The 12294-nt window shown below is 49.3% G+C and overlaps 1 protein-coding gene across 2 annotated transcripts; it reads right to left on the reverse strand.

The window, feature by feature from the left end:
• Nucleotides 1-5303: 5303 nt before the first annotated feature.
• On the reverse strand, nucleotides 5304-8827 carry LOC119252075 (class I histocompatibility antigen, Gogo-B*0101 alpha chain-like). 2 transcript variants are annotated; one of them, XM_054698557.1, is made up of 8 exons: nucleotides 8756-8827; nucleotides 8168-8437; nucleotides 7672-7947; nucleotides 6512-6787; nucleotides 6279-6395; nucleotides 5848-5880; nucleotides 5664-5709; nucleotides 5304-5342 (listed from the first exon to the last, which is right to left on the reverse strand). In XM_054698557.1, exons 1-7 carry the CDS (start codon nucleotides 8817-8819, stop codon nucleotides 5666-5668), a joined length of 1080 nt encoding a protein of 359 aa, XP_054554532.1. In that variant the 5' UTR covers nucleotides 8820-8827; the 3' UTR covers nucleotides 5304-5342; nucleotides 5664-5665. The 2 variants fall into 2 exon arrangements, with proteins under 2 accessions (XP_054554532.1, XP_054554533.1); XM_054698558.1 differs by lacking the exon at nucleotides 6512-6787.
• Between the last annotated feature and the right edge of the window lie 3467 nt (nucleotides 8828-12294).

Genomic DNA, 12294 nt, shown 5'->3' on the forward strand with positions numbered 1-12294 from the left:
TGGGTTGTTTTCTGGGTGTTGAGTTACATCTTGTATATATGATGTGCAAATTATTTCTTCCCCTCCCCCCCATAGGGTGTCTTTACATTAATGACAATATCCTTCACTGGTTAGGAGCTTGCAGTTTGATGTGTCTCCACTGGTGTCTCTTTGCTTCTGTCTTCTTGGAGCACAGAAGACATCTAGGACAGTAAGTCTACTAGGTAGGACACAATATGGTGTCTACATATTTGTACATTTCTCTAAAATCCACAGCATGGACACTGCCAAGAGTGACCCCAACATGCAGTCAAGGGCTGTGAGAGATGATAATGAGCACGTTCTTCATGTGACAGACATGCCACCCTGGGCTTAGCAAGTGATTAGGATAGAATCTGTGAAGTGTTATACAGTTGAAGGGATTGCAGTAGGATTTAATTTTCAAAGTATTTCATGAGCACAGAAGAAAATTTTAAACTCAAGAATTTATGTAGCTAAATAAATAATACCCCCTTCCCACCATAGCCCTCCACTGACCCAGATCACCTGCTCAAAACCAGTTAACAATTTATCATTTCTCTTTCCAGAAAAATATACCTATGCCTATATCTAGTCACTAGCATATATTACCATATAAGTACAAGAGTGTAAGACACAGAGCGGGAGAAATGATTGCAAATCAAATCATGTATCTTATAAAGGACTTGTATCTAGAATTTATGTTATAAATGAAGTGACACCTTGTAAGGGACAGGAACGGACCCAGTGCAGGTTTTCTGATCCCATGCAGACCGGGTAAAGGAGCAGTCAGAGTCCTCAGTGGTTTTTTGCAGGTCTTTTATTGGGGTTCACCAGGCATATGGGAGGCTGGCAAGCCTCCCAGCCCCCAGCAAGTCTTCACTCTATCTGGGCTCTCTGGCCTTCGTTCTGCTGCTTCTCAGCTTCTCTTTCGGCTTCTGCTTCGGCTTCTTCTGGCGTCCCCATGATGCTGCCCTTAAAAAGCACAGTCTTAACCCAGGTGTACCCACTCCAGGTGCCCGCCATCAGGCATGCATTCAGGATCACAGAGTTCCCTCATCTATCCTGATGGCGGGAGGGCAGAAAAGCCTGATATTTTTCCTTACCCTACACCCCTTGTCTCTGCTGGCGGGATATGATAACCCAGTCACGAGGGAGGATTTGACAGTTTCTTTTAAGTCAAACACAGACTGACCATACAGTCCAGGGAGCAGTGTTCCTGCTGTTTACCCAACTAATCTGAACTTGTATTTGCAAAACAAACAAAACCAAAAACCCTGCATGGAAGTAAATGTTTATAGCAGAACCCTCACTGAGTGAGAGCTGTGTCCATAGTGACTTCCTTCCAAAGACAACAGTAACTACAGAAAGGAAAAATGAAAGTGCATGTGTGTGCACCTGATGTGCTGCTGGAGAACGGCCTCAAATGGAGGCCATTGTGTCTGAGCAGCTCTGCTCACAGGTGTCATCACCAGAGGAAAGTTTGAGAAACTGTCAGCCAGAGGCACTTAGGACACGTGGTTGGAACTTCATGTGGTGTCCTGGGTGGGCTGTCGGAGCATGAAAAGAATATCAGGAAAATTAATGAAATCCAAATACAGTGCAGAGTTTGGTGAAAGTGCATCATTATTGCTTCCTTAGCTGCTCAAATGCACTGTGGTCACATGCGATGTTAACAATTTGGAAATGATATGGGTTGTATAGGAACTGTACTAGCTTTGCCACTTTACGGTAAACCTAACAGAATTTTTAGAAATGTTGTTTAAAATTAAAATAACATTAAAAAAATAGCCCTCAACAAAGTTACGGGTTTGTAAAAGTAAAAATGATAAACTTCCCAGTTCTCCCAGGTATCGCTGTCCAGGGACTGGAGACAGAAGTCCTGGGGAGAAAACCTGGAAACCTCACACCCAGGGCAGGCTCCGGAGTCTCCTCTTCCCTGAGCCCTGTGCTTCTCTGACTCCTCACAGAGCTTCTCACCCCAAGACGCCGCACTCCAGCACCCCCAACTCTGCCCACCTCAGCCCCCCCGCCCTGTCCTGGTGGCTCATGAAGACTCAGAAGTCTTCATGAGTGTTCAGGCAACTCCTGTGCTCACTGAAGTGGGAGCTCCTTGGTCTCATGTCTTCTCCATGTGGGGTCAGACTGTGCAATTGGCTCTGGGGTGTGTCTGCTCTGATTGCTCATTACTGTGGAATCTGGGGTTCAATTCTGCTCCTTTCTCTTGCTTAGTCATCACTTTCTGGGTGACCCTTACATGCTCAAGACCTTAAATATCATTTACAACACATCATCTCCCAGATCTATTTCTTACCTCAGACATTTCACCTGTGCCCCAGACTTCTCTGTCCAATTGCCAACATCACTTTCTTTTTTTTCTTAATATATTTTTTTATAAAATTCTTACATCATTTTTCATTTTTGCAAAATGTATGCATTTTCATTTTTGTTATATTCTCCATATAGTTCCGCTCCCCTTATTTTGTCCCTAATCACTCCTCTCCTTCCCCCATCCCCGTAGTGTGTCTCTGGTTTATAGTTACTTGTTGATTTTGATTTTTTCTTTATTATAGTTAGTCTTTTTCCTGGTCCCTTATTTAGCTTTTCTAAATTCCTGCTATGAGTGAGACCATCCGGTATTTTTCTTTTTCTTTCTGCCTTATTTCCCTGAGCATGATCCCTTCCAGCTCCACCATGTTGCTGCAAATGGCATGAGTTTATCTTTTTTGATTGCTGAGTAATATTCCATTGTGTATATGCACCACAACTTCTTGATCCAGTCATCTATTTTTGGGCATTTGGGTTGTTTCCAAAGCTTAGCTATTGTAAATAGTGCTGCTATAAACATAGGGGTGCAAGTGCCCTTTGGAATAAATGTTTCTGTGCCCTTTGGGTAAATACCTAGGAGTGGAATTGCTGGATCATATAGAAGCTCTATGTTTAGTAGGTCCAGAAATCTCCACACAGCTCTCCATAATGGTTGGACCATTTTGCACTCCCACCAGCAGTGCAGGAAAGTACCTTTTTCTCCACATCCTTGCCAACATTTGCCAACATCACTTTCAATTCTAATAGGTGATTCAAATTTCCTATATTGAATGCCTAGGATGCCCACATACGGTTCGTTTAGGGTCTTCCCCATGTCACTGAGGCTCCACCTCTCTGCCTGCACAGTCTGAAACACTGAGTGTCATCTTTGACCCCTTTCTTATAACCCAGCAGTAGGAAACGCTGTAAAGTCCATTTCTACATATGTGCAGACCTATCACTGCCTATTATTTCTCTGCGCAACTCCAAGTGAGCCACCAACCTCTCTGTTCTGGGACCTGCTCTGGTTTCCTCCATTTCTCTTCCTACCTCTTGCTCTTCCATGCTGCACAGCAGCCAGACTGAGGCTACCAGAGAGAAGTTCCACAGGTGTATCTGCTCAGAAGGTCTTGTCACCCCATATTTTACTCAGAGAGTCAAACCCTCCCAACATCATCAAGGACTGAATAACCTGGGTGCACACAGATCCCATCTCCATTAGCCTCTGCTCAGCTCTTGGCCTCCTTGCTCATGTCAGTCACAAGACACACTCCCGCTCAGGCATTTGCACTAGAGGGTGTCCTGCCTGGACTGAACTTCTCTGCACATCCTTGTTGGTAACGTGTCCATCAAACTTCTTCTCAAAGGTCACTTCAGTGAGACCCACACTGACCATCCTGTTAAGAAAACCATCATGTCCCCGCACAGACTCTGGTCAACTTCCCACATCCCCTACGCACTTCTAACCAGACACGTGTGGTTTGCTCTCTGATCTACCGTCACGAAGTCCCCAGTCTCCCCTCCCCACTAGGACACACTCTCCACAGGCTGCAAGTTGTGCATGTTTTTACTTCATTGAGGTTTCCTAGTTGCATAAACAGTCAGTCACACATCTGGTTATCAGTTGTGTCATCAGTGTAGAGCACCTCCCTGTTCTAGAGACAGTGTCTTTAGTAATGTGGCACATTACAAGGGTCTTTCGAAAAGAGGTCCCTAGATTTTTTTTTTTGTAAGATTTATTTTTGCATAGAAGAACTGGGGTGTAGGTCAGAAGTGCAGGGGTGGGGTTGGTGAGAGGATTCACCAGAGAGAGTGGGGAGCAGAACAGGCGAATTTACTGAAATACACTGCTAAGGGGAGCAGCAAGTGAAACAGGAGAGGTCTGTGGGACATATGTGGGTTATTTCCCTGGCTAGGGATCGAACTTGGCGTATAGAGGTGATAGCGCTGAGACTTAACCCCTGGGCCACCAGGGAGGTCCAGGTACCTAGGCTTATGGGTCCTATTTTTCAGTCAACTATGAAGGTAACTGACTCCATCAACCCATGGGTCTTGATTAGCACCAGCACTGGGGTTACTACATTTAAGGGCTGGGTTACAGGGAGAAGCTGTAAAGAAAAATAGATATCTATCAGGCACGTCTCTAAATCCATCAGGAAATTATCAAATCCTCCTTTCTAGTAATACCAAGATTTTGTTCTTTCAAAAAGAGTGGAAAAGGTGGAACGAATAATCTAGAAAACATTCCTAAAATGAGGCCAAAAATTACGAGTCTGGGAATTCATCTCTTACCATACTCCTGTGTGCAGGAGTCACTCTGGGCCTTGTGGGGACAATGACAGATGCTCCTGTTGCTGTCAGAGACAGGGACAAAGGGACATGAGGCCTGGTCTCTACACATCAAGGAGAACAGGCAAAAAGCAAAATAAAAACTAAAGAATCAAAATAGAAATACATAGAAATTTGAGAGCAGGCTAGACCCTGAGCTGAGCCTAGGCTGACCTGGCCACACAAGCACTCCCTGTCCAGACAGGACAGCACAAGGCCAGGAGGTGTCTGAGTCTCTGTGATCACAGGCCCTACTGGGACAGGTGCTCCTGAAGGACAAGGACAAAGGAGCAGAGTCATAACCCCTGAGGAGTGACCATGTCAAAGCCCACAATGCACTGAGCACCAACTGGACACAGGCCCATCACTCTTGGTTCCTCATAGCCTCTCCCGCTCCCACCCGCACAGACTGAGCACAGCAAATGCTTGGTTCTGAAAGGTTTTGCATTTATTTCATCTCAAATTTTAGGAATCATTTTTATTAGCCCTCAAACCCATCAGCCAAGATCACACAAATTAATTTCAGAACTCAACTATTATTTCAAGAGGGAAGTAGTTACTGTTCTTGAGAAAAACACACAAAGACGGGATAAAAGCAGACCAAGCTGCCTTTGCTGGAGCAGGAAAGTCATCAAGAGGAGACACAGGTCAGTGTGGGTAGGGGCCTGGTGGGCAGGGCTGGACCAGTCTCCCCAAACTCCTCTCATGATCTAGTAAGAACAGAGACACATTCCAATGCCTTTTGCAGCAAAAGACACTGGCAGATCTTCAAGTTACAAAGTGGCGGTGAGAAGAAATCCTGCATCACTCAGCCCTGACAAGGCAAGGGCTCACACTGTGAAGGAAAAGGATCATAAAAAATTCAAAGAAACAAACAAACAAACAAACAAGCAAAATTCAAAGAAACACGTAAGTGTCGACATTCTCCATAGTCTACCGCATCCTCAGAATGTCCCCCTCACAGTTTCCCCATCACCTGGTCCCATCCTCTCTGCCCCAGCCCCTCCCAACGCAGGCCTCCAGGGTCTTACTTTTAGCAGCTGTGAGACACATTAGAGCCCTGGGCACTGTTGCTGCCTGGGGGAGAACAAAACAGAACCTGGTCAGAGCCCTGAGAGATGAGACCATAGAAGGAACTGAGCTGGGTGACTCCCCCACGGGCTCCACCTACACTGTCCCCAGGGCCTCAGGGATAAACCCCTGATCCACACTTACCTGAAGCCTGAGTGTAGCTTCTTCCTTTTCCACCTGGGGGAAGAAATATTATATGAGACCAGGGAGGAGTCAGGCCATGAACTCCTAAAAAAATTCCCAAGTCTGGACCACAGGGAAGTTTCCAGAACTGTGACTGGACACTTAGGGCAAGACCAGGAAATATGAAGAGAAGAGATGAGGGGGGACTGGACCAACTGCCTCCTGGGTCTTCCCTCAGAGGGACCATGCCCTCTGTAATTTGCTGGCATCAGGGCCCCATCACCAGAATTATCAAGATCATTTTCAAAAATGCTTTACAAAAGAGGGTTAGCAATCAGCTCCAGACTGGGCAACACAAGTGTGTGGGCGGTACTTCCCATTACCAGGCAGGGCAAGTTTTATCTGTGGCCTGAAAGTCCCCAGCAGACAAGCTCTCCCATTCCCTTCCCTACCTGAGCGCTTCTTCCTCCTCATAACAGCTGCAGCCACTGCAGATCCAGTGAGCACAGCTCCAAGGACCAGGCCAGCAATGATGCCCATGGTGGGAATGGAGGACTGAAGAGGGGGCACTGGAAGGGAAGGGGAGACCCTGAGCCCCAGGCCTCAATCTGAAGCTCTGAAAGTCTCCAGAAGGGGTCCTGATGCCTCTGAGTAGAGCCTCTGTGCTCACAAACCCCCTCCTTACCCCATCTCACGACTTGGGGCTTTAGTAGCCCCTCATGCTGCACACGGCATGTGTATCTCTGCTCCTCTCCAGAAGGCACCTCCACAGCTGCCCACTTCTGGAAGGTTCCATACCCCCCAGGCCTGGTCTCCACCAGCTCCATCTCCTGGGTCAAGTCTTCCCCATCTCGTTGCCAGGTCAGGGTGATGTCCGCAGGGTAGAACCCCTGGACCCAGCACCTCAGGGTGACCTCATGGTCAGAGGTGGGGTGGTGGGTCACGTGGGTCTTTGGGGCCTCTGAGGAGAAGGGTAGGCACGTTCACACTCTGGGTTTTTCCCTCATGGATCCTGAAAAAGCCTCCTGTGACCATCCTCAGAATGGACAGGGCAGTGGGTTTAGAAGAGAAAGCACAAAATCTAGAAACCTGCCTGGTCTGGGATAATCTCTTATGTCTTAGAAAGATCTAGAATTAGGGCCTCCCTGGTGGCTCAGGCGGTTGAGCACTGCACTGTGAGGCCTTCTGCAGCCTCTGCAGTGCGGGTTCCCATCCCAGCCCCACATGGCGCGGCAAACCTCTCCTGTCTCACCCGCTGCTCCCTCAGCAGTGCATTTCGTCAGTCTGCCTGTTCTGTTCCCCGCCCTGTCTCTGGTGAATCCTCTCACCGTCCAGCGCACATGGCCTGTACCCGGTTCTTGTATAAAAAAAATAAAAGAAAGAAAGCTCTAGAATTAGGGCGACAGCTCTGGATAGGAGGATGTAGTTCTCTAAGGAGGAGAGCACGGACTTGAGGAGACAGACCTAAGCACTCAGAAAAACAGCAGTCAGATTCCCCGCTCTGTCTCTGGTCAATTCTCTTGTCCCTCGCACCTCTGGCCTGTACCCCGGTTCTTGTATGCATAAATAAATAAATCTTAAAAAAGAAAAATTTCCTCTGACCAATAGCAAGACCCTGAGAGAAAAATTGATGGTTTCCAAAATGGCTACCCAGTCAAAAGGATCCGGTAAAGGGAGATTTCAGAGCTGGTCTCCCCTCAGGTTCCGGAGAGACCAAGGGGACTCAAGAAACCCAGAGGGGCTCCCCCTCCCCTGACCAAAGAGAGGGCGCTGCTGTGGACATGACTCCATCCTCCCCGCGGCGCCGGCCTGAGGGAGGTTGGGAGACCTCGCGGGCCCTCTCACCAGAGCGGGGCAGGGTCTCCTTCCGGTTCTCCAGGTGCCTGCGCAGCCCCTCCGCGCACCTGCTCTCCAGGTAGTTCCTCCACTGCTCCGCCACTCCGGCCGCCTCCCACTTGCGCCGGGTGATCTGAGCGGCCGTGTCCGCCGCGGTCCAGGAGCGCAGGTCCCCGTTCAGGGCCAGGTAATCGGCGCCGTCGTAGGCGAACTGATAGTACCCGCGGAGGAGGCGCCCGTCGGGCCCCACGTCGCATCCGTGCATCCTCTGGAGGGTGTGAGAGCCTGTCCCCGCCCTGTCACCCCGCGTCACCCCGCGGTCACCCGCCCGCCCCCGCCGGGAATAAACCGAAACCGACGCGGGAACTCGCGGGGAACGTCCCGGGGCGCGTCCCGGGTCGAGGGTCCGGCGGGTCCCCCTGCCTCGGGGGACGCTCGGGCCGGGTCTGGGTCCCCGCCCGCCCGCGGGGGTGGGGTCGTGAGCGCCCCGGGCCCGCCCGCTCACCCGACTCGCTCTGGTTGTAGTAGCCGCGCAGGGTGCGCAGGTTCTCGCCGTACACCGGTATGGAGCCCCTGAGGGCCAGCGTCTGCTCCTCCCAGTACTGAGGCTCCACCTGCTCCATCCAGGGCGCCCGCGGCTCTGCCCTCCGACCCGGGGAGTCGCTGTCGAACCGCATGAACTGCGTGTCGTCCACGTACCCCACGGCGATGAAGCGGGGCTCCCCGAGGCCGGGCCGGGACATCGCGGTGTCGAAATACCTCAGGGAGTGGGAGCCTGGGGGCGGGAGGGGTGACCCGGGCTGACCCTTCTCTCCCAGAGAGTTCCCGGGGAGATGGGGCGGGAGGGGAGGGGGGCGAGGGGCTCCTGAGATTGATAAGGGCTGTGGACGTGAAGGATGAGACTCAGGGACCAAGAGGAGGAGGGGCTGGGAGGGACAGAAAGGCACCAGGATAGGGTGGGGTCATGGGGGACAACAGGCCAGGTGGTGGGGACTGGCCTTTCCAGGGGTCCTGCGCTCCCCACCCCCCAACCCCGGGGTTCCACAAGTTCCTCCCTCCTTTGAGGCCTTTTCCTTCCTGAGCCCGCACTTACCAGCCCAGGTCTCCGTCAGGGCCAGGGCCCCTGAGAGCAGCAGCAGGAGGGTTGGGGACCTCATGACCTGAGCTCATGGGTCTGGGGAGATTCTGAGTCCTGGGGTGTGGGTGGAGACTTTGTACCTGGAGCCGCAGAGATGCTGATTGGCTGCTCTGGAGACCTCCAGGCAATGGGGAGTGAGAACTGGGGTGAGTTACCAATCCAGGAAGGCAGGGCCCAACACAGGTTATGAGAAAAAGTGAAAGTGGGGAGAGGGGAACTCTCCAACAGTAACCTTCCAGCCCCAATCGCAGCCCTGGGTGCGGAGACCCTGAGACCCGCACCCAACACCTGGGACTTAGCCCACCTTCTCTCCTGCTCCAAGGCCTTTGTCACATCCTGTCCCTGAGGCCAGGCCAGGGACTGGGTCAGTGGTTTTCATTTCAGGATCTCGGCACAGTTTTACAAATTAGCAAGGACCCCGGTATAATTTTAGAAGGTCTTAGCTCTCAATATTAACTACATGAGGAATAAAACCAATTTAAAGATGTTTTTATTTAATTTAAAGTAATATTCATACACATTGCATGTTCACAAAGTGTCTTAAAGAAATATAGATATTTATGAAAATAATCATAGCAATGAGTGGATCTTTTACAGCTTGTGTTTTTGTGATTGTTTTTCTACTCTGTCTCATTAGAAGAATGTTGGATTGTCATATTTTCTCCTGCATTTATTCTGTTTTTGTTGTTGTTGTTGTTGTTGTTGTTGGTCAGTAAAAAACTACAGCCTCACTGAAATATGTGACAATAGCATTTGAATTACCTTTCAGATAATTGTGGCTATTCAACTTTGTTATACGTGCACAATAAATTGAAACTGTATAGTTGAAAGGTTGGGCGCTGTAAAGAAAAGGAGAGCCAGGCTAAATTTCTCAAAGGAAGGGAAAATTTATTGCGCCCCAGGTGGACCTCGGACCCAAGGTGGGGGTCCATAAAGCCGCGCCCGTTGTGGGGGGAGATGTCTCTTTTATAGGGTGAGGAGAGGTCAGGCAGGAAAACTGGGTTGGCAGGGGGGGAAACAGATTTAGGCGGAACAAAGTTGTTTTGGGTGGAGATGAGTTGTCTTCTGTTTATGGCTTCAGTTTCGGTTTGATGGAATCAGGGGTACTGGTGTCAGGGTCATCTTGTCTTTTTCTATGTGGGCTTCATCAGTGCTGGCCCCTGCCACAACCTTTCATTCCAGCCTTTTGTTGATAGGAAAAAGGGCAAAATTTCTTTCTTTGCTACTTCCTGCTGGAAGGGGGCAAAGACCAGGATGGGGGCTCAAGCCTGGTTATGAGGGTCTTCTGCAGGGACGCAAGAATATGGGTGGAGAAGGAGTTTGTTAAAAGTGGTATGAGACATTTCCCGAATGCAAGCCTGTGTGAACTTTAGGAGGCAAGGAGCGAAAAAAAGAAAAAAAATAAGGTTATCATTAATATTGGCCCTAAGAGTGGGAGGAGCCATGACACTATAGGATTTTGAAACCATGTCAGTGGAGACTTGGAGCCCCCGCTTTCCCTTTCCATGTCTTTGCATAGTTTCATTTAAGGCTTCCGCATTTTGTTCTATAATCCCTGACTCATTGATATAATAACATTCTTCCCTAAGGAACAAGTAGGTACCCCCTTATCAGCCGTTAACAAGTCCAGAGCCCGCCGGTTTTGGAACGTGGCTGTGCCAGGGAGGTGAGCTGTCTTTGTAATAATGTTAAAGACACAGAGGTTTTTCTAAGGAGGTATCTATTGGAGTTCCATAGAGGGCACTGAGAGTTGGGAAGTCTGGTGTGGGGCAAAAAGAAAAAATAAGGAGATTAGGATCAAAGGCCCTGTGAGTGGTAATACCTTGCCCGAGGCTGCTCTGATCTGGAATTGCCAGACATAGACAGAAGAACGGGAAGTGGCTTTAAGAGATAGGATTAGAAACGGAGGAAGGAGAGTCAGAGGTCCTCTACTCTGCAGGCTGAGTGGAACCTGGACCAGGGGCGCAGTGATGCATACCCGAGTTGGGCCAAGCGCTCGCATACACACTGCTTGTCCACAGGGACCCTGTTGCTCATCTGTCAATAACAGGAATGGCTTTTCCGGGTCTGGGAGAGCTAAGGCTCGTCTCAGAGATTTTTGCCTGGATAAAGTGGAGAAAAGAGGGTGTAGAAACAAAGAAAAACATGATCATGATCACCGGGCCTACTAGGGACAGGATCCATGTAAGTAAGGGAGAGCTGGTCCAAGTCTGGTAATCTTGGCCCCAGCTTCGGCTGAGGAAGAGTCGGTCAGAGGGGGTTTTGCTGGTCAGATGAGCAAGTCCATGAATGTGTTATAGGAGGTGGAGACATCTGAGTACATGATTTCTCACCAAAATCTCTCTCAGACCTTCAGCACTTTCTTTTGCTTTCTTCCTTTTTAATACCATTTACCCATCCTGCTTTATATTATCTTAAGGACCTTCAGAATATCCATCTTTAATACATTTCTTTTTTCAAACACACATACCTCACCTCACTTTCATTTACCAGACTTAGCAAAACATTTAGTTTTATAAGGGAATTTAACACCATCTAAACAATGATGAAAAAATACACATTTAAGGTAGATAGCCCCTGTAGCTTTTTGTTCCTGTCCCCAGTGATTTAATTGGCAGAGAATGGTGTTCAAAGCCTGCATCTGTTGGGCAATATTAATGTTTCCAATTGGGCTAAGGTCACCCTGTAGGGTTTGAATCGGGGGAGAAGAAGGGGTGAGTGGCCATCTGGAGAGGATTTTTAAAAGGGGAAATTCCAGCTGGGCTGACAATGTGTAAGAATCCCAAGCTGCAAAACTCTCCAGGTGACACTGGACACCTAGGCATGCTCGCTGCGGGACTGAGATTGATCATAGCCTAGGGCTGCCTGGAGTGGGAAGATGTGTGGATTTTCCAGCTGAGCAGGTCCGTCGTGGAGTAGGGCTAATCTGTGAATAACCTTTGTCCACCTCGGAGAGTCCAGTTTGGATACTAATATACTAGTCCCCGAGTCTTTCTTAAGGGGAGCTAGAGAGCCTCTCTATTTGTTCCTTGCAACCTACACGTTTTACCACCTGAGGTGGAAGAACCAATGACTCTGGAGAGTCAGGACTAGCAGGAGACAGCTGAGACTCAGTTCCAGATGGAGTAAGTAGATGGGGCTCACTCAAGTGGGATTCCTGGGAGGCCGGTAGAGGAGGATACAAGGGGGGCCTCCAGGGTGCCCAGGCATATGGTTGTGGTTGCTTTTTTTCTATCGTTAGTGGATGAAAAGTCTCATTTTGATTTAAGAGGTTGCAGCTGAGGTGGTAAAACAGAAGGAGGTTGTACTGCAACTTTTAACCAAGGTGGCTGGGAAAGGACTATAGTAAGCCAGGAGGCGCTATATAGAAACTGGTCTGGGTGACTTGGGTTGCCCATGACCACTCTGTAGGGAGTGGTGAGTGGCCACAACTGGGGTAGAGGTATGCCAGACCACGGGGTTGACAGTGGAAGGAGACAGCGGGTAGTCCTGAG

This window comes from Talpa occidentalis, unplaced genomic scaffold (genome assembly GCF_014898055.3).
Source record: "Talpa occidentalis isolate TD23 unplaced genomic scaffold, MPIMG_talOcc4v2.1 talOcc4.2, whole genome shotgun sequence".
NCBI lineage: Eukaryota > Metazoa > Chordata > Mammalia > Eulipotyphla > Talpidae > Talpa > Talpa occidentalis.